The sequence below is a fragment of the Ziziphus jujuba genome, chromosome 7 (assembly GCF_031755915.1).
Source record: "Ziziphus jujuba cultivar Dongzao chromosome 7, ASM3175591v1".
Taxonomy (NCBI): Eukaryota; Viridiplantae; Streptophyta; class Magnoliopsida; order Rosales; family Rhamnaceae; genus Ziziphus; species Ziziphus jujuba.
In genome coordinates, this window is record NC_083385.1 from 8,172,281 (window position 1) to 8,196,141 (window position 23,861).

At 32.8% G+C, this 23,861-nt stretch overlaps 1 protein-coding gene and 1 long non-coding RNA gene across 3 annotated transcripts; one reads left to right on the forward strand and one right to left on the reverse strand.

Moving 5' to 3' along the window:
- Positions 1-3,328: 3,328 nt before the first annotated feature.
- LOC107431469 (uncharacterized) lies at positions 3,329-6,259 on the reverse strand. Its single transcript, XR_001582631.4, has 2 exons — positions 4,689-6,259; positions 3,329-4,526 (listed from the first exon to the last, which is right to left on the reverse strand). It is a non-coding gene; the product is annotated as an uncharacterized LOC107431469 (long non-coding RNA).
- A 1,609-nt stretch (positions 6,260-7,868) lies between these two features.
- LOC125423709 (uncharacterized) lies at positions 7,869-11,060 on the forward strand. Of its 2 annotated transcripts, XM_060818781.1 has the most exons (3): positions 7,869-8,153; positions 8,419-10,656; positions 10,772-11,060. In XM_060818781.1, the coding sequence occupies exons 2-3, from the start codon at positions 9,778-9,780 to the stop codon at positions 10,805-10,807; spliced, it is 915 nt and encodes a 304-aa protein (XP_060674764.1). In that variant the 5' UTR covers positions 7,869-8,153; positions 8,419-9,777; the 3' UTR covers positions 10,808-11,060. The 2 variants fall into 2 exon arrangements, with proteins under 2 accessions (XP_060674764.1, XP_060674763.1); XM_060818780.1 differs by having other exon boundaries at positions 7,869-10,656.
- The last annotated feature ends 12,801 nt before the right edge of the window (positions 11,061-23,861 follow it).

The window sequence follows — 23,861 nt, forward strand, 5'->3', positions numbered from 1 at the left end:
TGAATGATTTGTAAATGAACTTTGGATCTTTATTTTTGTGTTTTTGTACGTTTGATGGAGCAAATATTATTTATTTTTAATAAATAAATTAAGTGTTTGTTTGACAGAATTTTTTTCACACTAAAAGCTATACTTGGAGGTTAAAATTTTTTTTGTTAAAAAAAAAAGTGTTTGGTAAAAATCAACAAGCACTTGATGATAAAAAAATAGTTTTTTTAAACTATTTTAGACTCTGTTTGACAAAATTTTTTTTGGGCTTAAAAGCTCTACTTAAATGTTAAAAGCTATTTTATAAAAAAATAAAGATATTTGGCAACAGTCAATAAGTATTTATTGACCAAACAATGAGCTTTTTTAAACTATTTTAGAGAAGCTCAGAGCTTCTCTAAATAAGCTCTTTTGTTTTACCTTATATGGAAGTTTAATAAGCATTTAACACATTTTTTTTATTTACAATTAAATACTTATTAATTTTTTAATAATGTTTTTTTCAAAATGATCTATTATATAAAGCTCTACAGACTAAAGTTCTAAAAAAATTATTTTCTTTTACCTTATATGGAAATTTAATTAGAATAGCTCAAATTTTGTATTTCTCTAAAAAAAACTTTTCTTTTTAATTTATATGAAAACAAAATAAACATTTAATGTAGTATTTTTAGTTTATATAGAAATTCATTGAGCATTTAATGCAGCTTTATTATTTACAATCAAACACTTATTAAATTTTTAATAAAATTTTTTTTTTTCAAAAAAATCTATTATACAAAGCTCTACATACTAACGATTTACTTTTATCAGTTATACCAAACGGACCCTAAATATATTTTGAAAGTGATGTGTTGAGAGTTTTAAGGAAATAAAACTTTGGGATGAGTGTTTGAAGAAGACATGATCTTTTCAAAAGTTCTTTTCAATTTTTGAGGTTTTACAGAGAAAAATAATTTTTGAAAAATATGTAAAAATTAAAGAGAAAAACAATGACTGTAGTAAAATAAAGGTACGCTGATAGTTCAAAGAGAAAAGTTTTTACAGTCGTTGTATCCTTGGAGAAGCTTACAAAACTCGTACAGCGGGTGACGAAAACATCTTAAAAATACTGTAGTATCATACAGACCTTAGTCAAACCTCTATAAAACAAATCAATACAAGAAAATACTGATTTTTAATTTATTTGATTATTTCATATAATTTAATTTTACTTTATTTTATTTTTCTACATGTATTTACATATATATATATATATATATATTCATATTCATATTTCCCAACAATATTCATATTTAAATCTCTATGAAATAAAAGTTTTTTTCAAAATATATTTATATATAATAATTATTTAATTAGAGTGTTTTAATTTTAAAAAATTAAGGTAAAAAAATCAGAATAAAGTAAAAATATACATAAAGATAATGAAATGATCTTATCGAGAGGCATTTTTATAGATAAGTTATTCAATCAATAAACATAGCCTAATTTTGGTTATATATGTCAACTAACTGTAATAAATAAAAGCATTTTTGATACTTACAATGAAGTGCCACCCTTTTTTTTTTTTTGGTTGGTCTGTTCTTTTAGAGCCCTTGCTATTGTGGAAAACCAAATTAATGAGAAGTTTGTTTACAATTAAAAAAAAAAAAAAAAAACCTTTTAGATACAAATTATTAAATGTTCATATATACAATGTTCTATTGGGTTTTAATCGCTGAGTCAATCTCAAAATATCATTTTGACTTTAGATGTTATCTAATAAATTTTATGATTTAAAAGTGTCAAAAAATGCAAGTTACAGAATTAATTATAGTTTATGAGATTTTTGTTTATGAACTTTTGACATACATGGAAAAGTTCAAATAGTTAAACAGGATCAAACGATTTTGCAGTGAATGGATTTTATATTATATTTACCCTTTTGGCCTAATCCGAAATGCTGAGGTGGAATCCACGTGGAGATAATGCATAACAGTTTGACGCGGTAAAACTAAAATTGATTTCGTTGGAATTAGATATTAATTAAAAAAAAAATTCAGTTCAGAAATCACATCGGAAACCGGGTACTGTAACCGCTAATGCCAATGCAGTAACAGTACAATGAAACCATCTAAGACAGTACGACAAGTCTAGTAGGATCCACGACTATATCCACAACAATATTATTGTGCTTCTATTTTCTCTCTTTTTTTCCTTTTTTCTTTTTGGCTGAATAGTATTGTTCTTATATTTCTTAGAAAAAATTAAAAAAAAAAAGAAAAAGAAAAATATTAACAATTTGGTACTAAAAGAAAAAGTCAAAACTCAGACGGGTCAGAAATTTTTTTTTTATCCAAAAAAAAGAAAAAAAAGAAAAAAGAAGAAAAAAGGTCATATTTCTCACGAAGTGACTACAGCTCATTCGAAGTGACTACACGAACGTCCTGGTCTAGTAACCATAAGAAGGGCCTAGCCCACTGGACACCAGGAATGTAATGCAATGAGGCCCGAGAGAATTACAAAATTAAATTTTAAATTGAGTGTTTCTTATTGTAAACAACTATTATTTTAATTTCCTAAATTACCCTATTGATATCTTTTATTATTATTATTATTATTATTATATTTTGAAAGTGGTTTTTGGCTTCTGGGTGTTTTCTGTCGGTGATGTGCACTGAGCTCCTCATCATGAAGCTAACATTCCAGAGGTTGGTTCGTGAAATTGCGCAGGACTTCAAGACTGATCTTCGATTCCAGAGCCACGCGGTGTTGGCTTTGAAGGAGGCAGCGGAGGCTTACCTTATGGGGTTGTTTGAAGATTCCAATCTCTGTGCTATCCATGCCAAGCTCGTTACCATCATGCCTAAGTATATCCAGCTTGCCAGGAGAATCCGAGGTGAGAGGGCTTAAAGGAAATATAGAAAAACGAGACGGCGGAGTTTGATTTTGTGGAAATGGGTCCTCTTATTTAAGTTGAAGAGAGGGCATTGTTGGCGAACGCACATGTGGAACGTCACTCAAACCTGATGGTTCAACGTTGCTTGCATTTCCGGCAGACTCACTCTAGAAAATAGAAAATTCTAATCTTATTTGAAAATAAAAAGGAAAAAGATAATGATAGTTTAATAAAATTAATTTCTATGAGACTTAATAAAGTTAATTTTGAATTGTATCTCCTTTAAATTTTTATTTCCTTTTGGACATAAAATGAATGTTTCCGTTTGTTTAACTGAAGTTGTAAAATTATATCCCAAAAAAAAAAAAAAAAAAAAAAAAAAAAACAACTGATGTTGTAAAAGAAAGGACGTTGTGAAGTCCAATAAAGACATATTAATTTATTGTTTATGGCAGACGAAGCTAAATGTTAATTTTTCGCATCTTTTATTTATTTTTGGGCCCCAAAAAACAGAAAAGACAAGAAACAAAGAGAAATTCCCATAGAGATGTGAAATATATATATATATATATATTCACGAATGATGGTCCAGGCTTCCGGCGAAAAAAGAATAATGGTCCAGGCTTTCTAGTTGGTTCAAAGTTTCAAACCTATCTAGCTACAAACTAACATAACGCATAACAATTTGATAGCTACATCCTATCATATATAGAAATAATTTTGCTGAAGTTGATGGAAGATTTGAACTCCCAAAATATCTGAAAATTTGCTTAGTTTAGAGAATAATGGCAGCAAGAGCAATATCTGCCACCAGCACTTTATATGGTGGACTGTTTAAACTTGGGGTCGATAGTCTCTTGATCTGATAAATCCATTACATTCCAGGAAAACCTAATTAGTTGACCATACTCTCACACCCTTTTCGAATTATTATACCCAAAAATTTCTTCCCATAAGCAGCATTCAATTACAATTTATATATATATTTAACATAGATTAACATAGGAAATTAAATGTAATACAATATAAAAATAATAATAATAGGAACTTATAATGGTCTGAGATATCGCAATCATAAAAAAAAAAAAAAAAAGAAGACAAATTTTCAAAAAATCAATCACTACAGCAAGGAAGGAATACATAAGAGTTGTTTCATTATAAAAGGAAAATTGGTTATGATTTAGCTTTAATTGGTGAAACCATTTATTAACAAAGAGTTAATATTCCAACAAAGTACATACAGAATTAGTAATGCTAATAATAATTTCTTGCTTTAGAGACCACCCCAAGATTTACAGTTTTTGTTGGAGAACAAATAAAAGTATATATATGCTTAAACTTATAATTTTTTTTTCTCTAATCAAGATAATCAATCGGCAGGCAATCATGCATGGGGCCTGAGAACGTGGCTTGCGTTTACTTTGGATATATTGCTGCCGGGAGGCAACTTTTACGTGTAAGGTACTTTTAACTTTGTTTTCAGTAGTCCTCATCTTTTGCCAACCCATTCGAAAAATTTCTAACTCAAACGCAAAAAATTAATTAATTAATAAATATAGTTCAGAAATAAACAAACAAACAAAAGATAATAATAAATGCTTCACGAACCCAACTTATAAGGATATATGTATATGGTTACTGTTTCATGTCCATAACCGCACTGTAAAATACAACAGCAAAAAGAAAAAAACGATTAAGCTTCACACAGGGGACAGAAATAAGATCTACTTAGAAATACTTAAAAAAAATAATAATAATGAAGAACAGGCAAAGGAAAATGACTGTTGAAAACTATTCATGCATGTTTGAAGATAAAACAAACCTTTGCAACACACCAATTCTCTTGCACAGACGGGGGTATATGAGAGTTTAGAGAGAAATGAAAGAGCACTGAGATATTGGCACGGCTCAATCAAATCAGAACCACATTCAAAATTTTGTCCCAAAAAAAAAAAAAAAAAAAAAACACATATATGTGTGTTCTGTCTGAGTGAACCAGGCCAATATCACAGTGACTATTTCATATATAAATACATGTGTATATTGAAATCAGGATGTGGAATAAACAAAGTGATACTTCGAACTCCTTAGCAGTCAGGTTGAACAGGGCCCCATAAAGATTTATGAAACACTATGATCATTTTCCAAATGAAAGGGAAGAAAAAGAAGAAATTGAATAAACATAAAAGAAAGACAGAGAAAAAGATTGAAGAACAAGACCAAAGAAAGAAAACTAGAGAGATAGGGAAAGAGAAATGAGTAAGTTAATAAAAAAGAAAACTTTGAAGAAAGTGTGAGAGAGGTGAGAATGTCTGGATCGGATTTAAGAGGGGAAAGAGGGTCTGCATGAGCATTTAAAACCGCGACTACCAAAGCAGAAAGATGGGCCAGAGCATTTAATCCCATTATTCTCCCTCCAATCTTTTTATTTTTTATTTTTTTTTATTTTAAATTTCCTTTTCTTTGATCTCTTCTCAACCATAATGACCTAATAAAAACCACCTACCCAGAAGTGCCCAAACCAAAAATACATCTAAAAAACCCAAAATAACCTTGCTTTATATATAGAAAAGATAAAGCTGAATCTGCACCATGATGATTGATATTTGGCAAGGACAAGTTAGTGATTTTAAGAGGTATAGGAAATGGTCTTTATGGTTGAAAATAATTAAGGGAAAGCCAAAAATTCAAAATCTGAGACCCAGCAAAGGGATCGTTCATGATCGTGATACTCACTGTCCTACCGAACCAGGAAGACCACCACATTAAATGAGGGAATCTCTCTCTGGGGATTGACAGGCGGCAACATTAATAAGGCAAGCTTCCCGTGAGAGACTAATTTAGAACTACTTTATCAAAATCTGTTTTGGTTTGTTGCCCAAAAAACGTTTTATGTTTTAGTTTTGACTCTCTATCTCTCACAAAAAGGTTATACATTTTACACTTCTTTTTCTTTTTTTTTTTTTTTTTTTTTTTTTTTTTTTTGTGGGGGGTGGGGTTGAGTTTCTCCACGAGACAAAATCAGTCTTTTTTCTTTTTTCTTTTCTTTCTTTCTTTTTTCTTTTTTTTTCCGACTCTGCAGTTTATCTAGCTGCAACGTTAAACAATTAATGTATTTAAGATGGGTTGAAAAAAGTTTTGTTTGTTATAAGACTAATCGATAAACCGAGTAATATCAAATGTAGTTGAAACTAAGCAACTTCCTTAGCATGTTTTGGATTTGAAAATCAGTTTTTTTTTTTCTTTTTTTTTTTGGGTAATAGGATTTGAAGATCATTGATAAGAAGGACTTTCTGATATTTTTCGACTCATAAAACGACAAAAAAATTAGAGGGATAAAAAAGAAGCAATTAATTCTAACCAAAAACAGGTATGGAGTACGTTACTGTAAAATTTTTCACCGCGCAAGGGAATAGGGGAATAAGTTGTTAGAAAATGCAAGTGATAAATACTTTTGTGAATATTCAGAGACCTAAAACATTTTTATAATACGGTCTTTTGGTCAGTTTCTTAACAGCAGTGCCTACATAGTAATGTTAAAGGTCAAAGTCACCGGTAGTACACACAGATCGTCTTAAATCAAGGACCCAAAAAAATGACCAAAAGTAAAAAAGTGGGATTTTTTTTAATTAAATTACTTGCATAAAATTTACTTTGCAACAACTAAACTCACAATCTAAAAATTGAAAACAAATTTTCAGGCTGTATGAGAAGTTGGGAATACTCTACTTTGAGTGATGCAGAAAATTGATTTTTTTTTTTTTTTAGTACGAAAAGAATACTGCCTATATATATATTCTCCATCTAGTAAGAAGTTTTGAATCTTGCTTAGAAGGCAACATAAAGCTTGTAATTTTTTTCGAAAGATAATATTTATACTTTAAAATCTTTAATTTGCTTCCAGAATTTCTCAGTTTTTCCATTTAATATAATATTATATACAGAATGAAGGAGTTTTTTTTTTTTTTTTTTGGGTTAAAATACAGAATGAAGGAGTTACGCGGCCAGTTTGGAGTAGATGACATGGTCAATATGTTTCTTTTTAGTTGTGGGATGAACATGGTCAATATGTTTGCATACACACGTAGAAACGTGTACACTGAAAAAATAGCTAGCATGCTTTTGGAGAACCTATATGGTGCAGGTAAGAGTAGATGGGTGGTAATTGCAATGAAAGTTTATAACCTAAAATAAAAAAAAAAAAAAAAACCAACTTACAAAAACCCTCAATGATGGATATTCTAAATATCAATATACTCCACTGATTATTGAACCACCAAATATGAACGGATACAACCTGTGATGCCCCATCATCAATGGTAGGACGACCCCACCATTGTCGTTCAATTTGATTCCCTTTTAAATTCCTCCACCATTTGTACTCTACCATTAACAAAGTTAATTAAACTTAAATATTGAGTTCCGGAATAATAAGCACCAAAAACCATCATATATTTGTGAGATATATATATATATATCATTAATTAACTCTTTTTCCGTATTGTATTAGTAATAATCTTATATATATCCAATATTAATTAAGGGTTGATTTTCTTAATGATTTGACTCATGAATCTATGAAAAATAAAACTTTGTTAAGGGGGAAGAAAGGAAATAAAGCATCACATAAAAAATTGTTACGGTTAAATTTACAACATTTTGTTGCACTAATAAGTTGTTGCGCCTACGTGATATACATGTAGTCACTTTCTATCTGGGATAAATTTGTTCAGATATTGTTCGATCCATTTCACACGCCATAATGAAAGTTTTAATGCCTTCCAACTAATTATAATCCAAATATTATATGTAAATATTCTCCTAAACCAATTATATTCGTCCAACACATAATATTATCTAATAGTTACGTATATTAATTCCAGCTATATCTCAGAATCCGTTTACAATTTATAAATTATAGGAGTATATTATACGATATATATATATATATATATATAAGGCTTTACCAACTCAAATTAAACAACATTTCCTTAATAAATTGGTTGAGTACGTATGAACAAATGGGAACCGAATGCGTGGACCAAAAAAATGCTTGAACGGTCACGATCTAATCATCAGAACGTGTAATGATGGACCAACCCTTTTCGTGAAGACGAAACTCGTTTTGCTTATAAGAAAAGGCCTAGCAAGACAAAACGAGAAGGAATCGTTTGAATAAAGCTCTGCTTTGTCAGCTATGGAAACCAGAAACCGAAGAGAGAACTAGTTGACATGAAGATCGGCAGGGAATATTTGGATGGTTGGGGTTTATTAGGTAGCTTTCAAGGTATAGATTAGAGGAGAGGAATAGGGTTTTGCTTTGGAACTGAAAGTGATAATGGAAACCATTTGATATATATAAGAATATATTCTGGGTTTGATGTAGTGTTTAATATTTCTATCGGGTTTTAACTTTTACTATAAGTTCTTTGCTATTACTAAATTGTAAATTTTATAGGGGTGTTTAGTTATTTTTAGGTACTCTTGGATCATATAACCCATTTGATTATAAATAGGGATATATGTAAATGGGTCAATGCTTTTCTCGGCAGGAAAAGCGCCGAGATGGTTGCAGAGGAGAAGAGAGGCATTATGGGTGTTTGGCAATGGTGAAAGAGCAAAGATGCAGGTTCTATATTGCTCGGAGATGTGTTGCAATGCTACTTTGTTGGCACAAATACGGCAAGTATAATTAATTTGTTGGTTCTTTTTTTTTTTCCCTCTTGTCTTTTCAGTTTTCACCGTCTATTGAATATTTCAATTACCATATGCCGTACCTCACTGGCTAGATGGTTGATTTAAATCGGCTACTGTATATGCTCTGCAGAGCTGTCAGCAAGGATATCAAATTTATTGCAAATGTTTCTTTGTCCCTTTTAATTCTTAAATATTTTCTGGTTCGAAAAAAAAATTTCTTAAATATTTTCCTTTCTTGTTTTTATTTATCGTAATATAAATTTAATTTCTCTTTCCTTTTTTCCTTTTTTTTTTTTTTTTTTTTTTTTTTTTTTTTTTTGGTTTTTTTCACCTTCTTTCTTAAATCTTTGGGGTTTTTAGAGTAGCTATATAGGAAGAATGGTACGTTTGAGAGCCTCAGAGAGACAAGCATGAGCCAAAAGATATAATTAATACAAATTGGTTATTGGTCCTTGGATGCTGTAATTAATTCTTCCCCAAAAAAAAAAAAAAAGAATGGTGTAATTAATTAATATTTTCACAAATATATAAAAGTTGTCGGGTAGTGTTTTGTCGAAGTTTTGATGCATGTTGCTTAAACATAAACAAAAAACTATGTATGCAATCAATTTATTTCAACTCGATATAAAATTTTTTTAGTGTGTACATGTGTGTAAGATATTTAAATATAATAACTTTTCAATTTACGAAATGTTACATCATAGGATTATATCTCGTTAAAATTAGATTTATATTTTATAGAATAACCATCCATGCGTACTCAAAATTTGGTGTTAAAAAATTTCTCATATATAATTTTATTTTAATTTTTTTAATATAATCTTTAAAATTAGATAAAAAGTAAAGGTTGTGCAACTTTATATATATATATATATATATATATATATGGTAGCTAGCTAGTGTATATATATTGGACTTTATGTGTACGCTCATTGGGAAATAAATACTGCTTATAACTCTTTTTTTTTTTTTTTTTTAAGAGAAAATAATACTGCTTATAAATAAACTACAATGGAAGTACGGCATATACATAAAAAAAACTAGATTAAAGCATAATTTGCATAGCAATGAAGGGATCATTTTATTTTTCTTTACAATAAAAGGAAGCAAATGTACATATGTAATCATCAGAATAACAACATTTGGTACTCTTAAAGACTTCATCTTGAATTGATCAACTCAAGATTTTTATTATTCTTTTCCCTCAAAAATAAATGATTGGCAATAAGAATAACAAGCTAGGGTGTGCCAAACCAATGAACCTTAATTACCAGGCCATGATAGCCATGCTAGATTTCAATTTGAAAAGGAAAAAAATAAAAATAAAAACTATAAAATTCGTGAAGTTCGTAAGCAGAGCATATGAAATCTATTTTGTAAGCATGTGCCTTCAAAAGGGCGGTCCACGATTGGCCATACATATACATATACATATATATATAGAGAGATTCTATGGTCAGGAGCGACCGGATGGAGTTTCATGCGGACCAGAAGCAAAGCCGATGCAAAATCAGCTGTTTTTAGAAGAACCGATTTTTTTTTTTTTTTTTGTGTGTAACGTCTGCTTTTCTCCTGAGAGAAAAATTAACGTTTTTTTCTTGTGTAGCGTCTGCTTTTTGCGGATCCGCATGCAACTCTATTCGGACGGTCTTGACTGTAGAAGAACTCTACATGTATATATATATATATATATATATATATATATAGAGTCCTTCTATGGTCAGGACCGATCGGACGAAAAAGGTGCGGTCCAAAAACGTGGGAAATTGCTCAGCCATTGGATTACAATGAGTCTCATGAATGGCTCAGATTACTTTTTGTCATACGTGAGAAATAATTGCTGGAAATTTTGCATTCATTTAACATTCCCGCTATTCATTTCTTGCCTCGCATGCACCACATTTTCACACATATCTGGCTGTTTAAAATTTCCCACTCATCATCATGAATTGTTCACCAAATGGTGTAGCCAGAAGGCCCGACTTGACCATTTCAAAAATCCATTGACCATTTCAAAAATCCCAAATCCTTCTGAATCGACCATCGTTTTGAACGCCGCACGGCCGCCGGCAGTACCATACTCGGGGTTAAAGGTTAGTATTTCGTTTCCTGTATCGTAATCATTAAGTATAATCTGTTAGATTTAAAGATAAAATTTTTAAATTCTGACAATGTGTACTAATGAATTTCTTTTTGTTTCTGATTTAGGGAAAAAAAAAAAAAAGGAGAAAGAAACATGGATAGAGGAGAAGAGGAAGCTCCAATTGTGGGAAGCCAAGGTTTCACCCGTTTTATACATGTTCATCTATTAATTTTGATTGCTTCCATCCTTTCCCTGTGAGCTTCATTTTTGTAAAATCTATGCTTCCATCCCTTCCCTGTGGCATTAATGATTAATAGCATGTTATATAAATTATAGTAGTCAATAAGTGTGATTTGGAAGTGGATTGAAATGTATTATATGGAAATTAATAATGATCATATGTTGATTTTATTATCTCAGATGCCAACATGAATGATTTACAGTATGAAGCAAATAATCATCATGCTGGAGATGTAGAAATATCCCTGCTGTCATACTCTAATGACGTTGATGATGTTTACTTTCCCTAAGTGTTGGAAAACTTAAAACCAATGGTTGGACAAGAGTTTATATCGATAGATGAGGCACTTGAGTTTCACATTAAGTATTCAAAAGAGGCGGGATTTAGTGTTCATAGAAATTCCAGTAAGAGACGTAAAGGTACCAATGAAGTTATAAGGAAATAATTCATTTGTTATAAAGAAGGAGAATCTTCTAAAAAGGGTGGTAAGAAAAAAAGGTGTCGAGGGATAACAAGAGATAATTGTAAGGCAAAATTAGCCATGGTTATGTCCAAAATGGGGAAGTATGTCATTAGTGTATTTGTTGAAGAGCACAGTCATCCATTATCAAGCCCTACAAAAGTACATCTATTGAGGTTACATCGTAATGTGTTTGAAGCCAAAAAATCACTAACACAGCAGTTTTCAATAGCAAACGTGCCAACTCACCAACAAATAAGTGTTTTTGAATTTGAAACTGAGGGTATAGAGAATATTAGGTGTACGAAGGAGGATATTTATAACTACGAAGCTAAGTTGCGTAATGAAATGCAGGGACAAGATGCAGAACTATTGAAGGAATATTTCCTAACAGAGCAAGAAAGGGATCCATCATTTATGTTTGAAATAGATGCAAATGATGAATGTAAATTGAAGCGTTGTTTTTGGTCTGATTTGGTTTGTAGAAGAGCTTATGGATGTTTTGGTGATGTAGTAGTATTTGATACAACTTACAACACTAATCAGTATGATAATGCAAATAGTGATATTTGCATGTGCATTCTTAAGCAATGAAAGAACTGAATCTTTTGTTTGGTTATTTGAGCTATTAAAGAAGAGCATGCCTACAAACACCCCAAAGATGATTATCACTGATCAAGATCCTGCAATGACAAAGGCTGTAGCTCAGAGCTTACCGAATACATTCCATAGGTATTGTAGTTGGCACATACTTGAGAAGTTTTCTATATTTTAAATGTAATAACTTACAGGGATTTTTACAAGGATTTTAAACACTGTATTTGGGAATCAGAACGTCCAGAAGAGTTTGAAAAAAAAGGGGCTTCTATCATCGAAAAAGCGAACCTACATGACAATGAATGGTTAAAGTCAATATTTGAACTACATTCAAGATGAGTGCCGGCATATGTTAATCATGTATTTTCAGCTGGAATGTCAAGTAGCCAACGTGCAGAAAGCTCTCTTGCATTTTTCAAGAGGTACTTTTCGAAGAAAAATTTATTGATGGATTTTATACTTGGATTTAATAGGGCACTTGCACATCAATGTCACAAAGACTTAAGTGCTGATCATGTTGATATTAATGAGAAGCCTGTTTTGAAACTACCATTAGAAATGGAGAAGCAAATGACTGAGATATACACACGCAATATTTTTTATAAGTTTTAAGATGAGTTGTGGCATAGCTTAGTAACAATGCCACAAATTGTTAGTGAAAATGATACACATAAAATCTATACGGTCCAGAGTTGTCCAAATGGAGGTGTTCCAAGGTTTCGGGAAATTGCTTATGATACAGTTTTGGACTATGCATCATGTAGCTATAAAAAGTTTGAGAGTGAAGGGATTCCATGTAGACAAATTTTGGCATTTTTGCGACTCTTTGGTGATATTCCTCTGCCGAATCAATATATAATGAAAAGGTGCACTAGAGCTGGAAAATCTCAAATAATATACGACAAGGAAGGTTTAGAGATAACTAAAAAAGGTGGTTCAATGTTAACGTGGTGAAGTAAATTGTTCAAACTTTTCTCAGAACTCGTTGATAACATCATGTCAAATAAAGAGGCAGCTGTAATTGTGAATGATGCTCTGTAAAGTTTGGTTGATCAGTTTAAATCCATAGGTGGTAGCACAAAGAGTGGAGGCATTTCTGAAAAAGGTAGTAATGTTAATGACACAACTCTGAAAGATCCATCTCAGATGAGGGCAAAGGGATGTGGAAGAAGATTAAAAAGGAGGAAAGAGAAGGCAACAAATGCTACTAAGTATAGAGGTCGACGTTGCAATGGATGTGGAAAAATTGACCAAAAACTGACCAGTTTTAATTCTACAGGTATAAAAATAGGTTATAACTGTTGTATGCCTGATAAATATCTTGTCCTTGATGCCTATTTGAAAGTAGTCCTTATAGTCTTCAACGTTTTGTTATGCAGGGCCACATTAGCAGCTTAAGGGATGACCCTTGCATGTGGACTACCTGGCCTGCAAATCTGATGCGGAAATAATTGTTTCCTTAGTTTGGTGCCGTTGTCTTAGCCTTCAAATACCAAATATTATAACAATTTTTTTGATATTTAAGAAGACTACGCCGACGCTATTGACTTGTAAACGCATCGGCTTTGTACCCCAAATATATTTTAGACAATATAATTACGTGCAAATATTTTTTATGTCTTCTTTCCACTCAACATTGTAATTTCGTTTGATGCTTGCAAGTTTTTGAGCTGATTTTGGACAAAATATTTATTAAGGAATTTAAACAAACTTTACAAAATCCTGTAAAAAATAAAGCAAGAACAAAAAGAAATATTATTTTTGTTAAGGGACCAACACCGACGATATGTTGATTATTCATCGTCGTCTTATCCATCAACACCAACGCTACTTTAAATACCACTCGCCGGCTTAGGGACACAAACTTAGTATAATTTTTTTACTGTCTTGCCTTTGTAATTTCATTTGATGCATTTAAATTTCACGATTGATTTTGGTCAAAATAAGTACACATAAATTTCATCAAACCTTTCAATCTCATTAGAAAAATGGGAAAATTATAAAATAATGTGGAACAACGCCGACGTGAACATAACAATATAACGTCGGTTTATACCCACGCCGATGCTACGTTGATGCTTCATCGTCGTCGTAGGTATAAACGCCAACACTATGTCAACGACCACTCATCGGCTTATGTCTAGAAACTTAGGATAATTTATTGAGTATATTGCCTTTGTAATTTCGTTTGATTCTTGCAAGTTTTTGCACCGATTTTGGTCAAAATAATTACTGAGGAATTCAAACAAACTTTGCAAAATCTGTAAAGAATCAAGCTAGAGTAGAAAGATATGTTATGTTTATTAGGGAACAAACGCCGACGCTACGTTGACACTTCATCATCGTCGTAGGTATAAACGCCGACACTATATCAATGATCACTCGTCGGCGTACGTCCATAAAATTAAGATAATTTATTGAGTGTATTGCCTTTGTAATTTCGTTTGATTCTTGCAAGTTTTTGCACCGATTTTGGTCAAAATAATTACTGAGGAATTCAAACAAACTTTGCAATATCATGTAAAGAATTAACTAGAACACAAAGATGATGTGTTACATTTACTAGGGGACCAACGCTGATGTTACGTTTTCGCTTCAGCGTCATCTTGCTCATAAACGCCGATGCTAGGTAAATGACCAAGCGTCGGCTTAATATAATATATTGACTTTATTGCCTTCGTAATTTCGTTTGATTCTTGTACATTTCGCATCGATTTTGATCAAAATAATTATTGAGGAATTCAAACAAACTTTGCAAAATTATGTAAAGAATCAAGCTAGAACAGAAAGATATGCTATGTTTATTAGGGAACAAACGTCGACGCTACGTTGACGCTTCATCGTCGTCGTAGGTAGAAACGCCGACGCTATATCAACGACCACTTGTCGGCTTACGTCCATAAAATTAGGATAATTTATTGACTCTATTTCCTTTGTAATTTCGTTTGATGGTCGTAAGGTTTTGCACAGATTATCAGTCAAAATAGTTACTGTATTGCATTTGTCAGTTCCAATGATCGTGTAAAATTTTTAAAATAGTTTAGAAAGCTTAATTACAAAGGATTTGACACCACATATCCACAATTTGTAACAAATTTAAAACCATATTTATTTATTTATTCAATGGTAATTAGAACATGCGCCAAAGGCGACGCGGTGGACATTTAATTGTGTTGAATTTGGTTATTTTTTCATTTTGGAAATGACACCGATTAGGTTATTAAGAAAGTTAAGAATCCTCCTCTCGAGGCATCGATTCTGAGAAGGACAAGCTTATCATGATTCTCGGAACAGCTTTAACCGAGGATTTCGAAAGGGTCGAAGTGATTCAGGTGGGTAGAGGCGAGGAGATGAAGCCAGAAATAGAAACAATGAAGGAATATTTGTCTGTTATAGAAAGAAAGGGATTTTTAGATTAATTTTAAAAAAAATAAAATAAAATACAATAAAGAAAGATTTGTAAGCTTAAACAAAAAATAAACTGTAATTGGAAAAAAATTATTTAAAGAAAAAAGAAAAAAAAAAGGTGACGGTAAAAAAAGTTATTGCAACGCCTGTTCCCTTAAAAACAAAAAACAGATGACAAAAAAATCAAAAATACAATTTATGATATTAGCAAGTTTAAAAAGAAAATAAGCTGTACTTGGATAAAAAATTATTTAAAGAAAAAATAAAATGGAACAAGTGACGCTAAAAAAAATTATTGCCTCGCCTATTCCCATAAAAAACAAAGAACAGGCGATGCTAAACGAAGTAATTGCGTCGCCAGTTCCTTTTGAACAAAAAAAAATGAAAATTCAATTTAAGAGGTTTGCAATTTTAAATAGAAAATAAATTGTACTTGGAAAAAACTTATTTAAAGAAAAAAGAAAAAAACAGGCGAGACTAAAAGAAGTTATTGTGTCGCCTATTCTATTGAAAACAAAGAACAGGTGACGCTAAACGAAGTACTTGCGTTGTCTGTTTCCTTTTTTTAAATACAAAAATACAATTTAATAGAGTTGCAAGTTTTAGAGGACGCTTAATATAAAATAGACGACCCTTTTTAAATAAAGAAATATGCAACTCATTTTCCAACGGCGTCGCATTTTTTTCTTTTTTTTTTTTTCCAATTTTTTTATTTACACGTGTGCAAACCCATTAAAAAAAAATAAAATCAGATAAGGCTATGCGAAGAATTGAACTTAGAACCTCTTACACTCTAAAGGAATCACCATACCACCAGACCAAATCAAATAAAGTTAGAGAGGGCCATGCTAAGAATTGAACCCAGAACCTCTTACACTCTCAAGGAATCACCACACCACTAGACCAAATGACTTGGATGTAGTAATACAATAAGAAATAGCTAATATAGTTCTAGGCGATGCATTTTTTTAAAAAAGAGTCACCAAATAGAGGAAAAGGTGATGCATTTTTCAACAAAAGTGTCGCCTTTTCTTTTTTTTTTTTTTAATTTTTTTATTAACACGTGTACAAACCCATAAAAAAATAAAATTAGATAGGGTCATGCCAAGAATTGAACCCAGAACCTCTTACACTCTCAAGGAATCACGACACCACTAGACCAAATGACTTGGGTGTAACAATACAACAAGAAATAGCTAATATAGTTTTAGAGATGCATTTTTTAAAAAAAGAGTCACCAAATAGAGGAAAAGGGGACGCATTTTTCAACAAATGCATCACTTTTTCTTTTTTCTTTTTCAATTTTTTTATTTACACATGTACAAATCCATTAAAAAATAAAAATCAGATAGGGCCATGCCAATAATTGAACCCAAAACCTCTTACGCTCTCAAGGAATCACCACACCACCAGACCAAATAACTTAGATGTAATAATATAACAAGAAATAGCTAATATAGTTTTAGGCGATGCATTGTTTTAAAAAGAGTCGCCAAGTAGAGGAAAAGGTGACGCATACCAAATGACTTAGATGTAGTAATACAACAAAAAATAGCTAATATAGTTTTAGGTGATGTATTGTTTTAAAAAAGAGTCACCAAATAGAGGAAAAGGGGACACATTTGTATCTTTTTTTTTTTTAATTTTTTTTATTGACACGTGTACAAACCCATTAAAAAAAAAAATCAAATATGGCCATGCTAAGAATTGAACCCAGAACCTCTTACATTCTCAAAAAAATACCACACCACGAGACCAAATGACTTAGATGTAATAATGCAACAAGAAATAGCTAATGTAGTTTTAGGCGACTTATTTTTTTAAAAAAGAGTTGCCAAATAGAGAAAAGGGCGATGCATTTTTCAACAAATGCATTGCCTTTTCTTTTTTCATTTTTTTTTCAATTTTTTTATTTACGCATGTACAAATCTATTAAAAAAATAAATTAGATAGGGTCATGCCAAGAATTGAACCCAAAACCTCTTACATTCTTAAGGAATCACCACACCACCAGACCAAATGACTTGGATGTAATAATGCAATAAGAAATAGCTAATATAGTTTTAGGTGATGCATTGTTTTAACAAAAAGTTGCCAAATAGAAGAAAAGGCGATGCATCATCCCCTTTTCTTTTTTTTTTTTAATTTTTTTATTTACTCGTCTACAAACCCATAAAACAAATAAAATCAGATAGGGCCATGCCAAGTATTGAACCCAGAACCTCTTACACTTTTAAGGAATTACCACACCACCAGACCAATGACTTAGATGTAATAATGCGACAAGAAATAACTAATATAGTTTTAGGCGATGCGTTTTTTTAAAATACAAAAATACAATTAACTTTAAAAGACTTGCAAATTTTGGTGGATGTTTAATATAAAATAGGTGACGCTTTTTTAGAAAATGGTTACCAAATATAGGAATAGGCGACCCCTTTTTTAACAAATACATCGCCTTTTCACTGAACCAATTTTTACCTTTTTTTTTAATTTGAAAGTTGTTTTTAGTAATATTTTTTTAATTTTGCAAATATGCTTTTTTTTTTAATTTGTAGATGAGTAATCAAAAAAACTAATTAAAGATAAAAAAAAATAAAACATGGAATAGGCGACGCTTTTGGATGGGATTGCATCGCTTGTTCCTTCAATTTTTTTATTTTTTAACTTTAAAAAAAAACAATTTAATAGACTTTCAATTTTTAAAAACAAGTAAGCTATCATTGAACACAAATACATGAAAGTAAAGCTCATTTAACATACTTATGTACATAAATTGGTCAATAAATGCTTGTTGAATTAGAATTCTATATTTGATACCTTATCGCAAATTAGGTCTTGAGATATTTTGTGTCTCGTCTATACACATATATGTGAATAATTGAGAAGAGCATTGACAAAACTGTTTTCTATTTTTAGATTAATGGAATTTCTGTTCATTGGATTGCTACATGAATATATTTGTAGATGAACAATTAAAAAACTTTTTAAAGATTATAAAGAAAGTAAAAAAAATGGAACAGGCAACGCTTTTCGACCATAATGCGTTGCTTGATCCCACAATTCAAGAATGGGTGACCCTTCTTAAAGAAAATGCATCGCTTGTTCTCTCAATTAAAAAAAACAAAAATTTTAGAAGACATGCAAATTTTTTAAAGAATAAAGGTGTACTTGAAAAACAGAAAAATAAATAGCAATCTTCGAAATTTTGCTTCACATTTTTAAGAAATATTTTCAGTGTTTATTTATAGATGAAAAATAAAAAAATTAATCAAAGAAAAAGAATGAAATTGAGAGAAAAAAAGATGCTTTTAATTGTAAATGTGTCACCTGTTCTCTTAATTTAAAAAAAAAAATATTTTAATACTTGCAACTTTTGAAAGTAAATAAATTATACTTCAAAAGCAAATTAATAACTATTAAAAAAGGAAAAATAAAAAGTATATGGTGACGCTTTTTGCTTTTTATGCGTCCCCTGTTCAATCAAATTAAGGAACTAAAAAAAAAAATTTAAAACAGGCGATGCTGTTTGTTCTGTTGGGGTGAGAAGGTTATGACCAAGAGCAAGCTAGCTTGAAGTGTTAGCAACAAGCAAGCTTTTGGTGATGCTCTTGGGAATGGTTGTGTGTGAGTTGTGTTTTTAGGTTTTGGTTATGGTGTTTTCTGGTTTTTAGGGTTCCTAAAGTGTTCTAAGGTGTTGAAGAAGAGATGAGAAGAAGGGGACCACGTTGGTTTTGAAAATGAGGCTTGGATGTATAGCCATTTCATTCATTTTACTATATAAGCTTGAAATTACAACTAGTTCACACATGCCAAGCATGTGAGCTTACAAAATGAGTAAAATATTTGAAATTTAAAAAGTAAAATGGTCAACACCTAACTTTTCATACACAAAAGAGTCAAAAACCAGCTGCAACATGTCTATTCCAAATATAGTAAAAAGTGGCACATGGTTTTGAACTAAGTTCCTATTGTTTAACTAGTTTGGGTAAACAACCAAACTAGCTTCACCTACTTAGTTCCCCTTTGTATCTGCTTATGAAACTTGGTTTGAAGCATCCTTGGTCATCAATAAATATTGTTCCAAGAGCTAGGAAAGTTCTGGAACCGGATCATGGGCCAAACAGCTCCAAAGCTGACCCATACTCTGCATACTGGGCCCATCAGATACAGCAATCTGTTTGGAATAGAAAATGGACTTTCCCATGTAATTTGGACCTGAAATTTGAACCATAGTCTTCTATATATGTCTGTAGACATCCCTCAAAATTTCATCCCAAAACTCCATTTTCAACCTGAGATATAAGATAAATAGTAGAACTATGTTGCTGGAAATTATGAATCCAGCACCATAGGCATTTCAAGCATAACATTCCTACTCTTTTGTGCATAATTTTGCCTATACTTTTGCATACATAACTTAGGCACAAAACATTATCAAAATATACCTTGCATAAATTAAAAACATACAAAAAATATAAACTCATAAAAGGAAAGGATTTGATACCAAGGTGTGCATGCTAGCCGGTGACATGCACTATCAAGTGGCAAAATTGCCACACTTCAACACTCCTCCTTGGCAATTTTGTATGAGACATTGAGAAGTCCTCTCAATATCTCAAATCTCTTCTTTCCCAATGGCTTGGTGAAGATATCCGCCAAGTTCTCCTCGGAAGTCACATACTCCAACTTCACTTCACCACTTACTTCAAATTCCCTTAAGGAATGATACTTGACCGGTATGTGCTTGGTCCTCCCATGTTGGACTGGATTTTGAGCAATTGCTATTGCTGAAGTATTGTCACACAATATTACCGTGGCTTCCTCTTGCTTTAAGCTCAAGTCCTCCAATAATTTCCTAAGCCAAACACCTTGATTAGCACAACTTGAGCAAGCAATATACTCGGCTTCCGCGGTGCTTTGTGCAACGGTTTGTTGCTTCTTGGAATTCCATGAGAAAGGACCATTTCCAAGAGTGTAAATGTAGCCCGATGTGCTCTTGCTATCATCCAAAGAACCAGCCCAATCACTATCACTATAACCAAGCAAAGCTTCATTCATGCCATCCTTGTACCATATACCAAAATCACTAGTACCTTTTAAATACCTTAGGATTCTTTTTGCACAACTAAGATGATTTTGTGATGGACTATGCATAAATCTTGACAAAACAGCCACACTAAACATGATATCTGGTCTAGTAGAGCATACATATAAAAGGCTACCAATTAAACTTCTATAGATGGAAGGATTTACCTTTGGAGAATCATCATCCTTCACCAACTTGGTGCCTTCATTCATAGGTGTGGCAACGCTATTACAATCCTCCATGTCAAACTTCTTGAGCAACTCCTTCACATAGCTTTCTTGAGATATGAAGATGCCCTTGGATGATTGGACAACTTCAATTCCAAGAAAGTATTTCATCTCTCCAAGGCTACACATCTCAAAGTTCAATTCTAGCTCACTTTGAAATTGCTCACTTCTTTCTCATTACCACCGGTCACTAGAAGGTCATCAACATAAAGAGACACCAACACCATGCAACCATGAGTCCTAATATACAATGTAGGCCCATTAGGACTCCTCCTAAATCCATGCTTTGTCAAAAAACCATCTATCTTGGCATACCATGCCCTAGGAGCTTGTTTAAGGCCATACAAGGCCTTGTGTAGCTTGTATACCTTCTCTTCACTTCCTTTCTTCACAAAACCTTCGGGTTGCATAACATAGACCTCTTCCTTCAATATTCCATTCAAGAAGGCTGACTTCACATCAAGGTGATATACTTTCCAAGACTTTTGTGCCGAAATTGCAAGGAGAAGTCTTATGGTTTCCATCCTTGCAACCGGTGCAAAAGTCTCTCCATAATCCACACCGACTTGTTGTGCATATCCTTTGACAACAAGCCTTGCCTTGTGCTTATTTATGGACCCATCCGGATTGTACTTGGTCCTAAAGATCCACTTCACCCCAATAGCATTCTTTCCCTTCGGTTTTGTTACCAAGCTCCAAGTGTCATTCTTGTTTATCACATCGATTTCATCTTGCATGGCTTGTCTCCACTCTTTTCTTGCCATAGCCTCATGGACATTGATTGGATCACTCAATGCCACATTACACCTTTCATAAATCTCATTAAGAGGTCTTGTGCCTCTCACACCATCACCAATCTCCAAATCAGCCCCTATGGAGATTTCTAGCTCATTCTCATTATATTCATCATCATGGGCAGCACCTTCATCATTTCCTTGTTCCTCAACGTTATCATGGGCTTCAAGGCGATTGTCTTCATCCATACTAGCCAACTCCTCCTTACTACAAACCCATTTAGCTTCCTCATCAACTTTCACATCTCTACTTATCACAAGTTTCTTGGTTTCCAAGTTATACACTCTATATCCCTTGGTCACATCACTATAGCCAACCAAGACACCAACTTGTGACCTTTCATCAAGCTTTCCTCTCTTCTCTTGTGGTACTAGGATGTAACAAATGCTTCCAAATACCCTTAGATGATCAAGAGAAGGCTTATATCCAAACCAAAGCTCAAATGGGGTTTTACTCCTCAAGGACTTGGAGTAAAGCCTATTTTGGATGTAGATGGATGTATTAACTCCTTCGGCCCAAAACTTCTTTGGCAAGCCACTTTCAAACAACAAACATCTAGCCATCTCCATGATGGTACGGTTCTTCCTTTCACATACACCATTTTGTTGTGGTGTGTATGGTGTAGTGAATTGATGAACTATACCATGATCCTTACAAAGTTGTTTGAAAGCCTCACTTGTGTATTCCCCACCATTGTCCGTCCTTGACACCTTTATAGTGCAACCAGATTGATTTTGCACTAACTTCATAAATTCTACAAACTTCTCCAAAGCTTGTGATTTTCTTTCAAGGAAATACACCCAACACATTCTTGAGTAATCATCAATGAAAGTTATGAAATAATTGCTGCCATTTAAGGATGGAACACTCATAGGACCACAAATATCCGAATGTATAAGTCCTAACTTCTCCTTTGATCTCCAAGAACAAGATTGAAATGCTAGCCTAGTATGCTTTCCTTTTTGACACACTTCACACACATGTTCTTGCTTCTCCACCAATGGCATGTCTCTAACAAGTTCATGTGTGCCTACCAATGACTTAAAGCTAGCATGGCCTAATCTTTTATGCCAAAGTTGAGAGATGTTCTCAACTTTGGTGTTTAATGCAACCGATGCACCATTTTCATCCATATTCAACCTAAAATTCTTGTTCTTCATTCCAACACACATTAATTCATTTCCATGTGGATCAACTATAGTGCATGTCATGTTTGAGAAGTGTAATGCATATTTGTTCTCAAGCATTTGACCTACACTAAGTAAGTTCTCACATAAAGAAGGTACATAGAGAACATCATGGATAGTTTTGATACCTTTGGTGGTGTGTATCACCACATCTCCTTTGCCTTTCACTTCCATCAAGGCTCCATTTCCAATTTTGACTTTGTTGTGGCTGCTCCTATCCAAGTTTGTGAACCACTCATGCTTGTGAGACATATGGTGTGTTGCTCCACTATCAATGATCCATCCTTCATCATTCTTGATGCTACTAAAACAAGTAGCAACAAACAACTCTTCGGATTCACTATCACTTGCATTATCTTTAGCAACATTTGCTTGTTGCTTATCTTTCTTGGTTGTCTTGCATACTCTCTCCACATGACCCTTTTGTTGGCATTTATGGCAAAATGCATCCGGACTCCACCAACACCTTCTTGGATGATGACCTTTCTTCTTGCAATGGTGACAAGGTTCATAAGACTTCCTCTCGGGTTTGCTAGTTTCACCTTTCTCCTTTATGACCTTAAGCTTGTTCTTCTTTTGATTTTGTGTCTTTTGATGTTGTTTAGACAAAAATGCAGCCTCCATTGATTCTTCATGTCTAATCCTCCTCCTTTGCTCTGTAGCTTGCAAGGCATTCACCAACTCGGTCAAGGAAATTTCATTTAGGTTCCTTGACTCCTCCAATGAAGATATCTTAGCTTCAAACCTCTCGGGCAAGGAGACCAACACCTTCTCCACAATCCTTTGGTCACTTAATCTTTCACCTAGCACCCTAATTTGATTCACCACATTAAGAAGCCTTGTGGTGAACTCCTTAACCGTTTCTTTGTCTTTCATCTTGATGGTCTCAAACTCCCTCCTTAGGTTAAGGATTTGCATTTGCCTTGTCCTTGCACTTCCTTGGAACTCATCTTGAAGTTTGTCCCAAGCTTCTTTGGCACTCTCACATGCCATTATCCTTGAGAAAATGGTATCACTAATACAAGAATGAATGGCGGTGAGAGCCTTGAAACCTTTAGCCAATTCCTCCTCATGGTGCTTGATTTGGTTGACCGTTGCCCCTTGTCTCAAAGGCTCAGGTTCTTGGGGATTTATGGTGACCTCCCAAAGACCATAAGCCTTCAAGTAGGCTTGCATCTTGATACTCCAAATGTTGTAGTTCTCCCCATTGA

Coding starts and splice junctions, on each gene's coding strand:
- LOC125423709 (XM_060818780.1), top strand. CDS start 9,778: ATGATTGGCAATAAGAATAACAAGCTAGGGTGTGCCAAACCAATGAAC. Junction 10,657..10,771: donor TACCATACTCGGGGTTAAAG/GTTAGTATTTCG, acceptor TTTCTGATTTAG/GGAAAAAAAAAAAAAAGGAG.